Here is a 13,705-nt window from a genome sequence, read left to right as displayed (position 1 = left end):
ATAAAAAAACATTAAATCTACAAGAAATAGATAGTACTCAAATTTGGTAAAAATTGATGTTCGGTTCTTGATATCTTTCAAGTTAACTTCATTCATCCAATTTGTAAAAATTTAAGAAATGCTTCTTTAATTGGTAAAAATTTGTTTTCGACTATAGATTTATAAAACTAGATTTTGAAACTAAACTATTTCATTATTTGGAAAATATTGTTGGTAGTTTTAAAGAATAATTCAACTAACTACTTTTTTAACCCAACACGAAAACCTACAAACTTTTCAGGAAGACAAATCTACAGACATGACTACAGCAGTGTGGGTCGCATCCTAGCAGCTTTTTTTTAATAGTAAAACATTTGAAAATTAAGTCAAAGTCAACTCTGGTTAAAAACGACATAGCAATTACTTAAAAAGAAATAATTTTTTTCGACATGATTCTTCTGAATGAGTGTTTTCGGGCAAGTGGCTGCCGCTCGAATAAATTCCCGAAGAGAGGACCAATTTGTAAGTTTGTTCAAAAAAAAAACTGAACATAAATCAAGCTTTCAAAAAGACCAACTCCGAAAAAAGGATTGCCATTTTGATTCATTTCTGAGACTTTGGCAAAAGCAAATTTAAAAAAATTAACTATAAGAATGGATTTTTGGAGCTTAGAAAAGTTATATCGCAATAATATGGATGTGTTTCCATTATAAGCTTTTATTTGTCAACACACTATTCTAAAAAATTGTCCCTTCCGCCTAACATGGGGGATATAGACCCCCAACATTTTTTTTATAATTAGGGAACAGTAAAAGGGTTTATATATATTTTTAATATGCCAAAGACACAGTGTGACCATTAGGAAAAGAGGGAAGGGTTGGATAGGAGGTGTCGATGTACATTGATTTTGAATTCCTGAACATTGTAATTATAGGGAAAGATAGAGCGTGGCAAGGCGTTCCACATTCGCGTAGTAGCTAAAAAATGAATCTCTGTACTTCATAGTACCGTCGAAGTTGGGCTCAAGGGTAAACTGATGGGCATTCGTAGAAGCGCGAGATATTTTCAAGTTTCGGATGTATAAAAGTTTCGTAGATTATAGCCAGATCAGTCGGAGAGGAAAATTTCTTGCAACGTCTCAAAAAACCTAGACAGCTTGCGGCATTTTTGGCAACATCGCGTATGTGATGGCTCCACAAAAGGTGGTTGCTGATGAACATTCCGAGGATTTCGAGATTTTTCGTTTCGTTGATGCAAGTGCCACTCATAGATATTGGAAAAGAAGGTTCTCGCTTTGACGATACAAGACAGAATTCCGTTTTCGAAGCATTAAATTCCACACGATTTTGTATTCCCCATTATTCAAAGCTGTGTAGGTCGGAATTTAATGAGCTAATCATATTTTCCCGATGCAGTTCCATATCCGAAGAGGAGGGTTGGGAATCTGGAAACGAATATGAAAAGGTAAGATTGCTATCGTCAGCGTATTGGATTAGAAGTCGGATAGAGAACGGAGCCCTGGGCACACCAGCATTTTAATTATGAGTTTCATACTTGAATCCGTCCAAAACAACTTGTATTGAACGGTTTGAAAGAAAATTTCTAATCCAACGAAGAAGAGATTTGTTGATACCGAAAGCACGCATTTCCGATAAAAGAGCAAGATGCCAGACTTGAAATATCAATAGTTTTCTATCTAGATGGAGAATGGAGGAGAAGATATAACGACTAACTGTACGGGTTGTACAGCGACACTGACCTAGTTAGCAGAATTAAAGTCCAACGGCTTAGATGGCTAGGTCATGTAGAGCGAATGGACATCAACGCTCCAGCCCGGAAGGTCTTCGAATCCAATCCCGAGGGACGGCGCAGTAGAGGAAGACCGTGACTCAGGTGTTGCACCCAGGTGGGAGAGGATCTCAACTAACTTGGCGTGTGAAACTGGAGACAGCTGGCTAGGGACCGACCTGGCTGGAGACGCATGTTGGTTGGGGCCCAGGTCCGCCCTGGACTGGAGCGCCACCTTAAATAAGTAAGTAAGTAATCTAACTTTCTCCAAAACGATGGAAAGATTTGTTCCACTGTTCGGTGAGATGAGCCATGAGATCAACAGTGGATCTATTGCTACGAAAGCCGTATTGCCGGTCATTAAGAAGCTTCCGTTCCTCAAGATATTTCTTAAGCTGATAATTAATCAGCGTTTCCTTGACTTAGAAAGAAGGGACGTTAGTGCTATCGGTCGTTTATTTGTGGGAGAAGAAAATTCGCCCTTTTCTGGGATTGGCTGAACAAATGCAGTTTTCCAACTACTCGGAACGAGTATCCCAGCATACTTTATAACAACTGTTGTCTGAAAACCGTCTGACATTAGAATACACTTATAGGTTAAAATTGTAGTTAATTTATATATTTAATAACCCATTTATAATCTTAAAACCACCGATTACAGTTTTAGGAAATGACCCGTTCAGTTATTGAGTTGTATCTCTGGTTGTATGGAATGTTGCATTGTCTTCATGAAACTATGAATGCATAACGTTTACCTAAGGCACGAAAAATTGGGTTATTACTTCGCAATATCAAACATTATTTTCTAATTATTGCTGCCCAAATTTGAAAATTTGCATGATTAACAAAACTATCAAGATAAAAACTGGCTACATCGGCAAAAATCAGGCTTCCAATTAAAAATATTTCTCAACAATGAAAATACGTTGTTCTTTCGTATCAGCGCTCCATTATTAGATACTGCGAACTGTGAGCTGTAAATTTGTTGTATTCGACATTATTTTCAAACCAATTTTAAGCATTTCATTTGAGTGATAATACTACTTTCTTAATTCCCAAAACCCAAGAAAGACAAACATTACCAGTGTTTTTTTTGGCATTATATAAATAGTATAGGAAAAAGTTCCCAAGAAAACCCATCGACAGTAGCCGTATTTTTGTATTTAAAAATTGTACACCTGAAGAATAATAATTAAAAAAAAATAACTTCAGCAAAAAAAAACTAACCTAAACTAATAAAATGGACAATTTTCATGAAGAAATGTTAAGAAGACATCTGAAAATTAAGATTCTATAAAAAAACGTTCATTTAACAATTGCTTAAAGGGGGGGTTTGTTCGTTGAATACTACATTGACATAGTAGTGTTGAAGCGAGCTTGAAGCCCGCCTCAATTCCTTGTATACCTGAATCGAGTTGAAATGAGCTGGATTCGAATCGGTTCCGGTCGAGAATCGGAAGCGAGTCAAAATTTAAATTTGTGAAGAAAAACCTGTGTGGAGGAGTTGGTTACGTGGTGCTGAACCATTTAGTTCTTCATTGTTTAACACAAATCAAACTATCTCACTTGCACTTCATAAGAAACAATGAAACACCATTTGTATTTTAGAAAGTGCTCACAAACTTAATCATTTTTAAATCTTCCTGTGCGGTGGAAACACCAAAAAGATTTATTTAATCTAAACTGAGATACTGTCCGTTCCATCTTGGACAGCCACTATAACCTAACCTAAACTGAGATAAACCTTTGGTGAAAACAAAGCAAAACTTAATTATCTTTTCTGTTGTTTTCTCTTGCAAAATAAGCCCAGTAAGTCAATTTTTACTAACAAAACTAAATAATATCAACAATAAAATATGGAAAGACATGATTCCAAACAACCATTCAACGAACACAGCCATCGAGAAACAAATGAAATATCAATCGTACTAACATTACTCGTACAAATGTCAAAAACCCATCCGTAGTAAGAGCCTACTTTAACTTTTATCGGTAGTATTCATACTGCGGATATTGTTTTTGGTATTATCACAAAAATGTATTTCTGTCCGAATTCTATTCCTCCAAGACTATATCTAAGTTCAAAACCAAAGGATGTCAACACATTTTGGCACATCTACTTGAAAAGCAAAAGTATAAATATTAAATGTGCATCATCAAAGAGAATAAGTTTCTTGAAAGTTTTTTGTTTCTTCAAATTCACAACCTACGACTACTCGTCTTAGGCAATAGCCATTACAGTACTAGTAGCTAAAAGATTAATATCCAACTTTACACAGTTAAACAGTTAAATGTTAAACCGTTTCCGCCTCCACTTCAAGCAATTAACACCTTTCCATCTAACTAAAAGGGGGCCCTCTCGTTATTTTCCGTTGCCTTTTTACAAACTTGGGCAATATTAAATAAGCCGTGATGACTTTTAATTGCACCCAACACCAATCATTTCACTTTGTCTGTTCAAATAAATATCTGCGATGTTTTGTTTTTTGATGGATTTAAAATCTTTAATGAAATGATAATCTTTAACAATTCACACGAATGTTAGGTAAAGTAGTTGCAGGTATATTACAGACGCCACCACCATCGCTACCGCCGCCGCCGCCATTGCATTGTCGTGGGTGAGCGTTAATTTATTGTTGCTAAATAACCCATAAAGTTATGTGCGAATTAGAGAGATTCCACTGTCAGATAAAAAAATAACAATCAACTTTCATAGTGAAACTAATTAATAAATGGATTTAGCTTTTGAGTTCTAATGTTCGGTGTGTTTATTTTGTATTTTTAATGTTTTTTTTTTTTTTTGTATTGTGAAGCCCTTTATATTATTGTTTCTGGTTCACAAGTCATCATTGGTTTTCAACAACTAAAACTTACTGACTTGAACATTATGGTTGTAAAAATTGACAGCTCGCGTAGTATGAGAGGTCATGCAAAGTATTTCATCCCCAATTATTTCTTTTCGTGTAAAAGCAAACATAAGGAAATGAGGAATTATTTAGTAGACACAAATGTTTTTTAAAGCCTTAAAACATTTAAGAGATAGTGTGTTGTTGTTTCATAATGATTGCCAACGTTTCATAAAATACATTTGTGTGTACGCATTTTTTTTTTGACACTTCAATACCATTGTGTTGTTAAAGTTAATTCTTGCTCTTACCTGCAATCAAAAATTGTATCAGGTTAAACTAACCAAAAATTATATGATTATCTACTGTTGAATTTTTCAGGAAAATTTGTTTTATGTTTTTGGAAGGAAATACGAAGTCACTTGTTTTTCGGTTTCCAAAGTTGGTGACCTGTTTTGTTGAAACCAAGGCTGCGTTTTTAAATTGCAGGCTTTTTTGCCAATGTCCTGCATAAAATATGCTCAAAACATTAATGAACACAACTTCAACTTCATGTGTGCAGTCATCATACTTCGTTTAAAATAAGTAAAAAAAACCGAAAGTTGACAAATTTAGTGTTGGATGCTGCCGCCAAGACTAGCTCAGAACGCTACCCGATGTCGTCTTTCGTTGAATATTTTATGTAATTGAATTGTTTGTATATGTGTTATAAAAATTGTTAAGAATTTGAAGGTGACAAAAGGTCAAAAATAAAAGAATACTCACTTCTATTATAACGTTCAAAGAGTGTGTTTCTTTTGTATCCATTTTTCATTAATTCCATTTAATATTATAATTCAAAATTAAGCTTACCCTTTTTTTCATTTAACTCAAAACATTTTGGTCCTTCGCGAGCCTTTTTAAACAAACCGCCTGTATTAAATTGTTTGAATTAATTAAAAAGACAGTGCGACGACATTTTGTCGTTCTTTTTCAAAGTTTATTCAACGAATTTAAAATTAATAAATTAACATTTAATTCGAATAAAGACATTTTAATCATCATCATAATCATCATCAACACCATCATCATCATAATCATCAACACCATCATCACCATCATCACCATCATCTTCATCATCATCATCGTCATTGCCGTCGTCATCGCCAACGCAGCCGCCGCCGCCGTCGTCATCGCCATCGTAGTCATCATTCCAAGAGTGCAGTTGTCCAGCTACCCATTCCTGAAAGTAATCACAGTGAGTAAAATTTACTTACTTTTGTAATTTATATACATATATACATACATATATATATACATATATACTATAAAGAAATTTTAAATACATAATTTAAAATGAATGCTGTAAAAATTTTAAAAAATATATGTGCTCAGATATCAAAAGATTATGAGAATTTTAAGAAGACAGTTTCTGCAACTCGTAGGACAAAGAACTATGTCTCTACGCGGCTTGAAACGCTTGGTAACAATTGGCAAACCATTGTTCAACAGCACCAAATCGCGCTTTGCAGCGATGAAAACATAGCACCAATCGATGAGCTTTTTAATGAAGCTGGTGAGATTTATACAATTTATAAATCTGTGTTGCTAGATGAGCTAGACAAATTTGCAGCAGCAGAAGCAGCAGCTAAAGCAAAAGATTCACCTGCTCCTACTTTGGTTCAAAAGTCGACCAATGACAAGCCGCACGATGTACGTTTGCCAAAAATTCACCCACCGACATTCACGGGAGAATATCAAAATTGGCGTTCTTTCCATGACCAGTTTGTTTCACTGGTACATAACAACACTTCACTTACAAAAATCGAAAAATTACATTATTTGAAGTCAAGTTGTAAAGAAGGTGCTGGTATTTTACTAGAACACATAAGTGTAGATGATGCAAGCTATGATAAGGCTTGGGAACTCTTGACAACGAGATACGATTTCAAAAGAATTCTTGTTAACAACGAACTTAAGTTGTTTTATGAATTAAGTGTTGTTAAAGAAGAAAATGCTAAGGGCATAAGAGAATTATTAGATAATTCAACAAAAATTTTACATGCTTTAAAGAACCTGCAATTGCCTGTCCATCACTGGGATGCAATAATAATATTTTTGCTTTTGAAAAAGCTACCGGCTACGGTGCAATCAAAATGGGAAACAACTCTCGGAACTAAAAAAGAGATCCCTACATTTAAAGAGTTCTCTGACTTTTTGGAAACGAGGTTCCGAACTTTAGAGATGATGGACCAACAATATCAAACAAATACAACATCAACACAGAAAAAGCAAACAAAAAATGTTTTTCATCTCAATACTGAGGCAACAGAAAATTTTACGTGTAAGGTATGTCATAAAGGTGTACATTCATTACGAACATGTTCGAAATTTTTAAAAATGGACGTAAGTGCTAGACAACGAGTTGTTAGACAATTTGGCAATTGTTTCAATTGTTTAGCTTACAGTCACCGAACAAATTTGTGCCCAAGTAATAAGTCGTGTCATTTTTGCCATAAAAAACACAACTCACTCCTACATTTTAGCAACAATTTTAACAACACAAATCAGCAACCATACTCGCAGTCAAACAATTTTCCAAATGCATTCAATCAACAATCAAGCTCTCAAGGTAATCATAACCAATTTCAACACAACACAAATAATAATAACACATTTTCAAATAATCCTCGCGCTCAATTACAAACAAACTCATATACACCCACTCAACAGAATAATAATAGAAACACATTCGCTCACACAAATATAAACACCCAGAATCCAAATAGCTCGCAAACACATCATGTAACAACAGAATTTAATCCAAATGTACAAAATGTACACCCCTACGATATACCGCCTTCAACATCTTCAAACTGTTTTCATCTAAACGAATCTAAAATATCCCAAATTTTGTTAGCAACAGCGATTATAAAAGTCAAATCAGCCCAAGGAGACTTTGTTCAATTAAGAGCCTTGATCGATCCTGGATCTCAAGCTACTTTTATAACCGAATCGGCAGCTCAATTATTGGGTCTTAAAAAGATTCCAACTTCCTTTGACGTTTCTGTTTTAGGACAAAACAAAGGTAGCTCTTGTAAACATTTTGTTAATTTGAATCTGAGTTCTAATTATTCAGATTTTGTTACGTCGACAAGAGGTTATATATACAAGACCCTTACAGGACTTTTACCGAATGAAGAAGTCTTCGCTAACAGATGGAAGCATTTACAAGGACTGAAATTAGCAGATCCTTCATTTAATCGTCCTGGTAACATTGACATTTTATTAGGGAATGACATATATTGCGAAATTTTATTAGACGAAGTCATACGCAATGAGGAACAGGTAGCTCCAATAGCCCAAAAAACCAGGTTTGGTTGGATTGTTTTGGGGAAAGTTCCTTTGGAAAAGCCATTTTCTCTTCAAGTTTACACACAGTTGGTAGATATTGACACACAAATGCGTGCATTTTGGGAAATGGAAGAAACTCCCTATGAAAAAGCCGTAGATGAAGAAGATGTCGAGTGCGAGAAGCACTTTCTACAAAACACCAAGCGGGTGCCGGGAGGGCGCTTTGAAGTTTCACTACCCTTCAAAGAACTTCATCGACCAAGACTTATGTCAACAAAACAAAAGGCCTTAATGATGTTTTATAAACAAGAACAAAAATTATTAAACAACCCAACACTACACAAAGAATATAACGATTGCTTAAAAGAATACCTCACACTCAATCAAATGGAAGAAGTAGATATTAACATAGATAACAAACTTAACTCTCCATTTCACTATGTGGTTCCTCATCATGCCGTGATGAAAGAAACTAGTACAACGACGAAGTTACGTGTTGTTTTTAATGCTGCATATCAAACGGCAGATGGTAGTTCTTTAAACGACCATTTGATGACTGGACCTAAAACTCAAACAGATATTTTAGCCATTGTTTTAAGGTGGAGAACGCACAAAATTACTTTCGTATCAGACATAGAGAAGATGTACCGACAGATATTAGTTCATCCAGAGGACGCGTATTACCAGTTACTTTTTTGGCGTGAAAATCCATCAATGCCAATAAAGCTTTACAAAGTAAAAGTTTTAATGTTCGGTACTGCCCCAGCCCCATATTTAGCAAATCGAACGCTAAAGAAACTTGCTTCAGATGAAGAAGTAACATATCCATTAGCCGCTCAAATGATTCGGGAAGATATGTACATCGATGATTTGGTATCGGGTGCAGATTCAGTAGAAGGTGCGAAAGAAAAGTATCACCAAATCTCGAAGCTTTTATCATCTGCTGGATTTCATCTCCGCAAATGGATGAGTAATAACGAAGAGTTTCTTGCTTCGATACCAAAGGCAGATCAGGAAACAAATGTGTCATTGACATTCGGAGCTTTGGATCATACCAAAACCCTTGGAATCAGTTGGTTCCCATCTACCGATTCATTTTCATTTAAAAAAATCTCTATAGATAAAGTCGTTTCAAAAAGAACGATACTTTCAACAATTGCTCGTCTTTTTGATCCACTTGGATGGATAGCACCCTGTATCGTTCAAGCGAAAATCATTATGCAGCAATTGTGGTTGAAAGGCCTTTCGTGGGACGAAAACATTCCTGTGGAACTACTTCAAGAATGGCTCTCCTTTCAAGAAGAGTTGGATATCTTAGAAGATATCCGTATTCCGAGATGGGTAAACATAGAGAATGGCACCCAACAGGTCGAACTCCATGGATTCTGTGACGCATCTACCAAGGCATATGGAGCCGTGGTATATCTTCGAGTTTTAGATAACAAGAATTGCATTCACACCCATTTACTCATAGCCAAAACCAAAGTCGCTCCAGTCAGTACAGTCTCTTTGCCAAGATTGGAACTTTGCGGAGCAGTGATGTTGGCAAAATTACTCAACTATACTAAATCAGTTCTTCCGTTCAAGAATATATCAGTCTTTGCGTGGACTGATTCCACAATCACCCTTTGTTGGATCTCTGGACTGCCTTCAAAATGGAAAACATTTATTGCCAATCGAGTTACCGAAATTCAAAGGCTGACAAATGTTAGCATGTGGAAACACATTCCAACTAAGTTGAACCCAGCGGATCTTGCATCCCGTGGTGTTCTTCCATCCAAGCTAAGAAATAATAATCTTTGGTGGAAAGGACCACCCTTTCTTCAGGAGATGTGGAAATTCTCCATACCAGAACAACCCACCCAATGTGAAATAAATGAAGAAAAACGAGAAATAAAAACTCATTTAGCAATACAAAATACCGATGGAATTTTAGATGTGCTTTGTAAACAATCCAAACTAACAAAAGCCTTAAGAATTATAGCCAATGTTCATAGATTTATCTATAATAGCAGAAAAAAAGAAACATATCGAAGAAAATCGGTTCTGACACCCTTAGAACTCGATATTTCCATGCGAACAGCTATCAGAAGTGTTCAAAAACTTATGTTTCATGATGTCATAAATGAACTACAGAAAACCAAAAGAACCAAACTTAACAAATCTCTGAATCTTTTTATTGATGGATGTGGAATATTAAGAATTGGAGGTAGACTTCAAAATGCCACCCTAACATATGATCAAAAGCATCCAATTGTGTTGAAGCCAGATCATAATTTCTCCAGATTAATAATTGAAGATGCCCATGAGAAAACTCTACATGGTGGTATTCACCAAGTGATTGCACACATTCGAAATCGTTTTTGGATCTTCAACATGAAGAGAACGGTCAAAAAGTACATTAATAAATGTTTCACCTGTTTTAAGAATGCACCTAAGCCATTGCAACAACTGATGGGAAGCCTTCCAGCACCAAGAGTAAATGTTTCAAGACCATTTACACACACTGGTGTCGACTACGCCGGACCGATAGAAGTAAAGGCCTGGAAAGGACGAGGTGCTAAAAAATTCAAAGGCTATTTCGCCATTTTTATTTGCCTTTCAACAAAGGCAATTCATCTTGAAGCTGTCACAGATCTAACGACACAAGCCTTTATTGCCGCGTTCCGAAGATTTACATCTCGCAGAGGCATATGTGCAAACATATATAGTGACTGTGGGACCAACTTTAAAGGTGCTAATGTGGAACTCCAAAAAATGCTAAATGCTGCTAAACTTAACTATACTGATATTGCTAACTCATTGAGTGCATTGGGTACCAATTGGAATTTCATTCCTCCCGCTTCTCCTCACTTTGGAGGCTTATGGGAAGCAGGAGTGAAATCTGTTAAATACCATTTGCGTCGCGTTGCCCGAAACCAAGCTCTGACGTTCGAGGAGCTCAGTACGCTTCTAGCGCAAATAGAAGCTTGCCTTAACTCGAGACCTCTATGTCCGGTTACAGACAGCTTGGAAGATTTCAATGCTTTAACACCAGCTCATTTTTTAATTGGCACATCAGCTCATATAGTTCCCGAAGCAGACCTAGCAGTAGAAAGGATTGGATACCTGGATAGATGGAAACGTCTACAAGCCTCACTACAGACCTTCTGGAAGGAATGGAGCGGAGAATACCTCACAAGGCTTCAAAATAGACCTAAGTGGCTAAAAATCAAGGACCAACCCAAAATTGGAGATTTAGTTTTGGTACGAGATGAAAGATTTCCACCTTCGAAATGGCCCATGGCGAGAATAGTGGAAACCTACCCAGGACAAGATGATCTTATCCGTGTAGTCAAAGTGCGAACACAAAATAATGAATTTAAGAGGCCTATCACAAAGATATGTCCACTTCCATCAAACAAAACGCATCAAGAAAACGAAACAATTTAAAAACAAAAGGAATCGTATTGAAACTTATACACAAAATGAAAAGGAAAATTGAAATTAAGAAAATGAATTCTAAAGCCCCTAAGAAAATATGAAACCAATTCAAAAAAAAAAACTAAAATGAAGTCGTCAAAAAAAGAATGGAAAATCAACCCACTCAAATAAGAAAAACTAATAATCAAAAATATGAGCAAAATAAAACTAACCCTAACTTACTCAAATATAAATATGAATTAAAATCCACTCTGAATTACAATCCACTCAAATATAATAAAAACTGAATTAAAATCCATTCTTAATTACAAACGCACTCAAATATAAATAAAACTGAATGAAAATCTATTCAATAAAACGAATTTTCAAATTCTCATTCATTGAATATTTGAAATCTCACTCAGAAATCTCAAAACTAACCATTCATACAGTCCACTAGAACTTAACACATTTATACAAAAACCCAACACATTTATGCTAAAATTCAACACAGCTATACTAAAACCCAACACATTTATATACTAAAATCAATCATTTAAAACCTAAATTACCTAACATGCTAAAACCTAAACTTATTTACAAAATAAAAAATTGAATTTATCAACACAAAACATAAAAGAATTACAAATAAAAACGAAATCGAAAAAATGAAATTAATTAAGAAATTTAAAATAAAATATAAAATATAAAATTGTAAAATTAATAATTTTAAATAAAATAATTTCAATAAAAAAAAAAAAAAAAACTCACACACGCTGAAATAAAACATTCATCACATTCAAACCAATAAAATATACAAAAGGCAAATCAATAAAATTGAAATTAAAATCAAATACATAAGTAAGACTATAAAATAAAATTATGAAAAAGGAAGCATACCATATCTTACAGAAGTTTCCCAAAATTCCAAACACTAGATTATGGTCCGGCACTCAAAACCAATAAACAAAGCTAAAAGAGAAACCAAATAATTAATAAAACATATAACACAAATATTTTACCAACTCACCCATCGCATCTCACCTGAAATCACAATAACAAAACATAACAACATAATAATAACATGCAAAATAGTATAAAACTTAAGTTAATACCTCCCATGCATTCACATTTAACTAAACACAATATTAATAACACCCGCATTAATTATACTATCAATAAAAGAATAAAATTATAAATTAAATCAAAACAAAAATAAATTACAAAAAAAAACACCGAAACCAATAACGGACCTTTAGAATTTCAAACGAAAACATTTAACATATATATATAACATAAATTGGCCTGAAAAGAAAACAAACAAAATTAATGCACCAACCACTATACAAAAACAACAATTTACCAAAATAATTCACAGCCATGGCTGTCGGCAAGCTTCAGCTTCTAAGCCACCAAATTCAAGGTCAAGTCATCTAAAAATAATTTAAAGAAAAAAAGGTTATGTTATGTGTATGCTTGTAGAGTAAAAAACTGTTTTATGTAATTTACAATACTCACTCTTTAAAATAAATCCAGTTGGTTTTAGCTTTATAAATAATTAAAAATTAATACGAAACACAGTTAAAACAAATATTTAATTTATATTTACCGCGGAGAAAATACAACAATACAACAAATAAAAATAAGTGACATATAATTATTAATACGAGATGACAAATATATTTCGAGTATCGAAATGTAATAGAATAATCATGAACCACAACCTGGGCCTATATCCCATGTCATCAAACATAATTACTTCAACTATTTAATTCATTTAAAATTTGTATTAATAATATTTTGTATTACTTTCATGTACATTAAATGATAGAAGCTGTGTTCGTTTACGCTGTGCACTGGGGGGGGAGAATGTTGGATGCTGCCGCCAAGACTAGCTCAGAACGCTACCCGATGTCGTCTTTCGTTGAATATTTTATGTAATTGAATTGTTTGTATATGTGTTATAAAAATTGTTAAGAATTTGAAGGTGACAAAAGGTCAAAAATAAAAGAATACTCACTTCTATTATAACGTTCAAAGAGTGTGTTTCTTTTGTATCCATTTTTCATTAATTCCATTTAATATTATAATTCAAAATTAAGCTTACCCTTTTTTTCATTTAACTCAAAACATTAGAATTATATAAATTATTTGTTAGAAGCATTTTATTTGATTTTTAGTTATTTTCTTGTAATGCTATAGAAAAAATCAACATTTTGTGAGGACTTTAGGCAAGAATGGGTTTCTGGATTTTAAAAAAGCTTTTTAAACATTAATGTGTTTTCGTTGATTTTCAGAGGAATATAGGCCCTATATTCCACAATATTCTTTTAGTCCAATCCTCTCAATCCAGAGGT

General features: G+C 34.3%; 1 protein-coding gene and 1 long non-coding RNA gene across 2 annotated transcripts; one reads left to right on the top strand and one right to left on the bottom strand.

Moving 5' to 3' along the window:
* The first annotated feature begins 441 nt into the window (after positions 1–441).
* LOC129948769 (uncharacterized) lies at positions 442–11,378 on the top strand. Its single transcript, XM_056059781.1, has 3 exons — positions 442–501; positions 5,988–6,820; positions 7,139–11,378. Exons 1-3 carry the CDS (start codon positions 442–444, stop codon positions 11,376–11,378), a joined length of 5,133 nt encoding a protein of 1,710 aa, XP_055915756.1.
* A 1,139-nt stretch (positions 11,379–12,517) lies between these two features.
* LOC129942379 (uncharacterized) lies at positions 12,518–13,368 on the bottom strand. The gene is made up of 3 exons (XR_008781025.1): positions 12,867–13,368; positions 12,712–12,781; positions 12,518–12,653 (listed from the first exon to the last, which is right to left on the bottom strand). It is a non-coding gene; the product is annotated as an uncharacterized LOC129942379 (long non-coding RNA).
* Positions 13,369–13,705: the final 337 nt, after the last annotated feature.

The sequence above is a fragment of the Eupeodes corollae genome, chromosome 1, assembly GCF_945859685.1.
Source record: "Eupeodes corollae chromosome 1, idEupCoro1.1, whole genome shotgun sequence".
Classification (NCBI taxonomy): domain Eukaryota; kingdom Metazoa; phylum Arthropoda; class Insecta; order Diptera; family Syrphidae; genus Eupeodes; species Eupeodes corollae.
Note: the sequence above shows the minus strand (reverse complement) of the source record. Positions and strands in the feature narration are given on the sequence as shown.

Coding starts and splice junctions, on each gene's coding strand:
- LOC129948769 (XM_056059781.1), top strand. CDS start 442: ATGAGTGTTTTCGGGCAAGTGGCTGCCGCTCGAATAAATTCCCGAAGA. Junction 502..5,987: donor CCCGAAGAGAGGACCAATTT/GTAAGTTTGTTC, acceptor ATATGTGCTCAG/ATATCAAAAGATTATGAGAA. Junction 6,821..7,138: donor TCTGACTTTTTGGAAACGAG/GTTCCGAACTTT, acceptor CCTACATTTTAG/CAACAATTTTAACAACACAA.